This window comes from Eleutherodactylus coqui, chromosome 3 (assembly GCF_035609145.1).
Source record: "Eleutherodactylus coqui strain aEleCoq1 chromosome 3, aEleCoq1.hap1, whole genome shotgun sequence".
Lineage (NCBI taxonomy): Eukaryota > Metazoa > Chordata > Amphibia > Anura > Eleutherodactylidae > Eleutherodactylus > Eleutherodactylus coqui.
The window spans coordinates 46,303,510-46,310,213 of record NC_089839.1 but is presented as its reverse complement, the minus strand read 5'-3'; the positions used below and the strand labels follow the sequence as shown (position 1 = coordinate 46,310,213).

Below are 6,704 nucleotides of genomic sequence, written 5' to 3'. Positions count from 1 at the left end.
ATCACATTATTTGATCCCTTATTTAGAGGAAGGGGAGTAGCAGATTAGATAAACCTCCACCACCATCACCAACAGCAGCAGCAGCGCCACCAGCAGCAGCAGCAGCACCACCTCCTCCTGGCCTCCCCTCCTCTCCTCCCCTCCCTTCTCCCTCCCTCATTTAGGGGAAGTGGTAACTTGCATGACGTTGGAGGACATGATTGGCACACTTGACAGTGATTGGCAGTGTTGCCATGGAGACCTTAGAACGACACCTTGTAGACCAATAGAAAAGGGATACAATGTTTCAATGCTGCACTCAGTGTGGAGATATTATGAGGCCGGTGTCATTATCAGGAGGCTGCTGATGCTGCTGACTGCTTGAATGTTTCTTTTTTATTTATTATTATTGTTATTATTGCATTTCCTCCTTCTTCTCTGTGTGATCTTGCCTGCTCTGCGGTCATTCCATGGTGTTCAGGTCTCCTCTAGAGCTCTATCCCACCCACTTCTTCCTGCCAAACTTCAGCAGTGAGCGCTCACTGCTCCTGGCCGCCAGCAGCAGCAGCTCCAGAGCCCCAGAAGAGCTGTCCATGTTCCAGCTGCCCACCCTCAACTTCTCCCCGGAGCAAGTGGCCAGCGTATGTGAGACGCTGGAGGAGACAGGGGACATTGAAAGGCTGGGGAGATTCCTCTGGTCCCTACCTGTGGCCCCTGGTGCTTGTGAGGCCATCAACAAGCATGAGTCCATCCTCAGAGCTAGGGCTGTTGTGGCTTTCCATACAGGCAACTTCAGAGACCTCTACCACATCTTGGAGAACCACAAGTTCACTAAGGAGTCCCATGGAAAGCTGCAGGCCATGTGGCTGGAAGCTCACTATCAGGAGGCTGAAAAACTCAGGGGGCGCCCCCTAGGACCCGTTGATAAATACAGAGTGAGGAAGAAGTTTCCTCTGCCCAGGACCATCTGGGATGGTGAGCAGAAAACTCATTGCTTCAAGGAGAGGACTCGCAGCCTCCTAAGGGAGTGGTATCTACAGGACCCTTACCCCAATCCCAGCAAGAAAAGGGAACTGGCCCAGGCCACTGGACTCACACCCACACAGGTGGGCAACTGGTTCAAAAACCGAAGGCAAAGAGACAGGGCAGCAGCAGCTAAAAACAGGTCAGTGACCAGTAAATCTGGTATTTTAGTCCTATCTGGTGTCCTGTAAATCTGACAATGAAAACATTTAATGCACTAAACTGACACTGCTACCGCATGTCGTTTCTCGTTTCTTCAAAGTACACAATGTAATTGCTTGCATGCAATAAAATATATACACCAAATAATACAAAATAATGTAATGCAGCAATCAAAGACATATAAATATACAGCATGTCACCTCTTATTTCTAAATTGTGATTTTGCTCAGAAACAATGTACAAGTTACACCATCTGTTTACATAGAGAAAACTTTATGCATCAAATAAAATAATTTAATGTAGCAATCATATATATATTAATATACAGCATGTCACTTCTTATTTCTGCAAAGTACACCACGTAACTGCTTGCATGTAGGAAACTATATGCACAAAACAATTCAGAATATAAAGTAGCTTTCATAGACATATAAATACACAAGTCACTTCTTACTGTGCAACGTACTTTACACCATTAAGCTGCCTGTATACAAGAAACCATATACATAAAATAATACAAAATAATATAACGTAGCAATCATAGCCATAAAGATATAGACTAAAAGTTATATAAAAGTTATATATTTGCGTATTTAGAACACACGCAAAGCTGAGTTTGACATTTGGCACAACTCTTGCTGCTGTGATCAAGTCTTATCTATGGTTTTACATAGGGCTGTTTAAATCTGCCATCTCTGCGCTATATGTCTGTATAGTAGCGTTATCTATCTATCTATCTATCCTAATATTTTTGTGCCACATTAATGTAAAGTAATATTAAAATTGAATTGAATGTAGTTTAATTTACATATAACTATTATATATAATTTAAATTAAATTAGGAAAGAAATAGTTAACATTTTAGTAGATAAATTGAACTTTTAGACAAACACTGAAATTAAGTAATCATAGATATTATTCAAGATACCATGCATATTCGGGATATCGGAATTTTACTAAAATTTACAAAACCAATAGTGTATGTTAATTGCAGTCAATATAGTAACAACAACACTTAATAATTTAAGCATTACTTTTCCCAATACACTGTACTATCTATCTATCTATCTATCTATCTATCTATCTATCTATCTATCTATCTATCTATCTATCTAGGAACACACATGCATTTATATATGCTCTATATAGGTGATTGTCCTGATTTCTCGAGAATTATAGCCCCCATAAATATATAGCTTCTTTTCTAGGCAGGTCTTGATTTCCATTCAATTAACACAGCAGTGTGTAAACAAAAGTGTAACACATCCATTGTCTTCTGAAATTCATTGCATGATGTCACTGGCAGAAGCCTCCTGGTTTCTACACTCACACAAATTGTTTACCTCTTTCCAATTTTTGTTAGGGGTCAAATTAGGGAATTACAGCGGCTAGGCTCAAATGGTAAACAGAGTTGGCTGCAGGGGGCTATTGTCAGCACCGGGGCTATTGACAGAGCCATTATAACATTACACAACATATATACACATCTATATACAGAAGATAGATAGATAGATAGATAGATAGATAGATAGATAGATAGATAGATAGATAGAATATGCATACTGTACATTGCCAACTACTATGGCTTGGATGAATGCAACAATATTTCTGTTGTGATTATTAGTTAATTATTATTATTAATAATTATTAATTAGTTTTATTGTTGTTGTTAAATAATAATTTAAAAAAAAGTTGTATCCATCTTGGGAAAAACATATATATTTTAAAGCCCTTCCAAAAATATTCAGAAACCCCAGTACTCAGACACAAAGTTGCTGATCTGCTGAAAATGAAATTCCAATCTCACATTACAGCCTGGAGCAATTAGGAAGCAAGTTTGTTAATCACAGTAAACTTTGTAATATTTTATTTGCCTTATGTAAAAGTTTTGCAGTTACTCCATTGTTGGATGCATTTCTAGCATTATTATTTTACTACCAATTAGTGTATTTTTATTTAGGGATTCTACATATACACTTTGCATCAAGTTTAGGCCCCAGAAATAACCCAGGCTCCAGCTGCACCTCCAGCATACGATTTAAAGATGTAGTGTCAGGTTTAAAAATTGTGCAGCGATATATATATATATATATATATATATATATATATATATATATATATATATATATATATACCACTGCACAATTTTTACATACACGTGTATATTGTAAAAGAGGGAAGAAGATACTGTCTGGGTCAGGACAGCGCTGCGGAGGATAGAAGTCGGGTGTTGATTAAAAGCTGAAATTGCAAATCCAAGTAAAATAGAAGTATTTTGTTCTATGTTCAGTTTGTATTGTTTCTGATTATTTAGGGTTAGGGGAGATTTAGGGACTTAAAATAATGAAAGCTCTTGTGATAGGAGGGAATTGAAACATTATATCACATTCTACTTTAGTGGAAAACTAGTGAAAACACAGTGATATTATATAAATAAGAGTAATAATTATAAATGTATTTATGTATTAGGGTGCTGAACTACTAGAGAACACAGACTTGATACTAGTTATAGAGGTGCATTCAATAGGTCAAATATGTGAGACTGACACATGATCATGTATGGCAATTAATCACGCAATTGTGTAATTTTCAACACATGTGTATTACTGAAACATAATTCATTTGTGCACATACGTATCCCAAAATACAGGCATGTCTTTTGGCGACACGTAAACGTGTATGTATCTGTCCTATAGTACATGTATATATATATATATATATATATATATATATATATATATATATATATATATATATATATATATATATAATCTGTTCATAAATAATACATCCATGTAAATAATGGACACATAATACATTTACATCTGTAGATAAAACATGGTCACGTGTATATAAGGGATAACATGCCTATTATTACTACCACATTATACATGCGTGTATATACATTAATTGTCCTCCAAAAACATGTATATATGTATTATATAAAATACATGTACAGTATACGTAAAATACATGTGTATATATTCTTAACACATACTACTGTATATTTTTGAGTGACGCACAACTATGTATGTATCTAATGTCCACATACTACATGTGTAATATACTGTAACATACACCTAGTGCATGCGTGCATATAATTACTGACATATAATGCATGTACAGTAAATGTGGGATTTATTATTATACCTTAATACATGTGTGTAGTGTCTATTCTTAACACATAGTACTGTATATTTGTGATCGACAATCATGTGTGAATACAATGTCTACATACTACATGTAACTTGCACCATATACTGTAACTTGCACCTAATGCATGCGTGCATTTAATTACTGACATACAATAAATGCATGTACATTATAATCATATAGTATATTATTTGACTTGAAAAGCAATAGGTGAATGTATAAAGGTGACATATAACACGTTCATATATGCGGCTTTCACATAATGCTCGCATAGCTGTGAGAAAGAGTACAGTATGTATATCTATACACATGCATGATTGTACTTATGTTGATTTAGTTGTGTATATAATGATGGGTGTTATATAGCAAGTGTACAATATAGGGAATGTAGTGCAATGGGACTTATGCATTGTGGCATGAGGGCACTCTAGTCTGCAATGCCCCTTGTATTGTGCCAGCTACAAATTGCGACTATTTACCCTGATTGTTTGTGGTGTTCCCCCCACCCCCCTTCCCCCTCTTTAGGCTCCAGCACCAATCTATCGGACAGAGCGGCATGAGGTCGTTGGCAGAACCCGGTTGCCCTACACACAGCTCGGCAGAGTCTCCTTCCACAGCTGCTGCCAGTCCCACAACCAGTGTGTCCAGCCTGGCAGAGCGCGCTGAGACTGGCACCTCCATCCTGTCTGTCACCTCCAGTGATTCGGAATGTGATGTATGATAGGCACAATGAGCCGGCAGAACTGGACTGATGATGGAGCTGGACTTCCAGGGACTGGCACACAACAAGGTGGCACCTATAGACTTCTGCGGGACAACAAGCACAGCCACTTGCATGTAAACATTTGTATGTGGGGACCTGACCTACACACAAGTCCAATCCCAAAACCTACCCAGGACCTGAACCCACCAAGAGGAGCAACTCACATGCCTACCCTATGCCCCTATTATTATTATTTCCCGCCCTCCCCCTCCTCTCTGTTTTCTACAGCCTTTATTATATTTGTTGTGTCCAACAGACAATCAATCAATCAATCAATCAATGATCTTCTGATACTGAGCACCTTCCTCCTCCTCACCTCTGTCACTGCCTGTGGGGGTTTCTGGTTAATGTGGAAAAAAAAGAAATAGTTTATGACTGTAACAGATTTTTATTTTTATTTCCAGATTTTATATGAATGATGTATATGTCATGATGAGGCCCCTCCCAACTGTAATATAATAATATGTGTAGTATATAATGCCTGTATATAATATGGAGAATTCTCCTCCTTAATATTTGACACCCCCTCCCCACTTCTCTCATGTGTTCAGTGATCTTTGTCTCTACTCTTTCCCACCTTCTTCTGCCCTATCTCTTTCTTCTTTTTCATCACTCCTCATCTTCCGTCTGTCTCTTTTAACTTTCTGCCTTCTTTTGTATACAATATATAGGTCTCTTTCTCCTTATCCATCTTTTACACTCTCTATCCGTTATAGCTCTCTATTTAGCTCTACTGCTCTCTTCTTACTTCTCTCTCCTCCTCTGCTCATCTCACCTTTTTCACTTTCTCTGTCATTCTCTTTGTTTCTTTCTGTCCCTGTCACTCTCCATAGAACCCTATCTGTCTCTTTCTTTCTGTCCTTTTTCTCACTCGTCCTGTTTCTCTCTCTGTATGTGTCTGTCATTTTCTTTGGAACTCTTTAATTCTCTTTCTTTTTCACTCCCCAGTTTCCGTCTCTCTTGTCTTTTTCTGTCTCCCTCTAGAGGTCACTCTCTCTAGTCCTCTACCTATCTCATATTCTCTGTGTCTCTCTCTTTCTGTTTCTCTAATTCTCTCTCTCTCTCCTCCACTACTTGTCTCTCCTCATGTTTCTCACTCTCAGTTTCTCTCTCTCTCTGGGTTTTTCTTTCCAGTCTTCTACCCGTCTCTTCTCTCTTTTTCTCACTCTCTCTCTCTGCTTCCGTTTCTCTTGGTGTATCACTTTCTGTAAGTTGCTTTCTCGTCCACTGTCTGTCTCTGCTCTCTTGTTTCTCTGTAGCGTAGTTTCTCTAATCCTCTACCTGTCTCTCCTCTCTTATTCTTGTTCTATCTCTGCTCCTGTCTCTCCCGTGAATCACTCTCTGTAGTTTGCACTCTCTTTTTATCACACTTTCTCTGTTTCTCTCTGTAGGTTACTCTTTCTTAACCTCTGTCTGTCCTCTCCTTTTCTCTCTGCTTTTGTCTCTCTCTGTTTCTATCTCTCTCGTCTTCTACCTGTCTCTCCTTTTCTCTCACACTCTCTCTGTTTCTATCTGCCTCTGTCTCTCTGTTTCTAACTCTCTCTCGTCTCTGCTCTATTTTTCACACTCTCTCTGATTCTCTCTCTGTTTCTGTCTCTTCTACCTGTCTCTCCTTCTTTCTCTT

The 6,704-nt window shown here is 38.4% G+C and overlaps 1 protein-coding gene across 1 annotated transcript; it reads left to right on the top strand.

Moving 5' to 3' along the window:
* Positions 1–449: 449 nt before the first annotated feature.
* SIX3 (SIX homeobox 3) lies at positions 450–5,038 on the top strand. Its single transcript, XM_066594494.1, has 2 exons — positions 450–1,144; positions 4,843–5,038. The coding sequence occupies exons 1-2, from the start codon at positions 450–452 to the stop codon at positions 5,036–5,038; spliced, it is 891 nt and encodes a 296-aa protein (XP_066450591.1).
* The last annotated feature ends 1,666 nt before the right edge of the window (positions 5,039–6,704 follow it).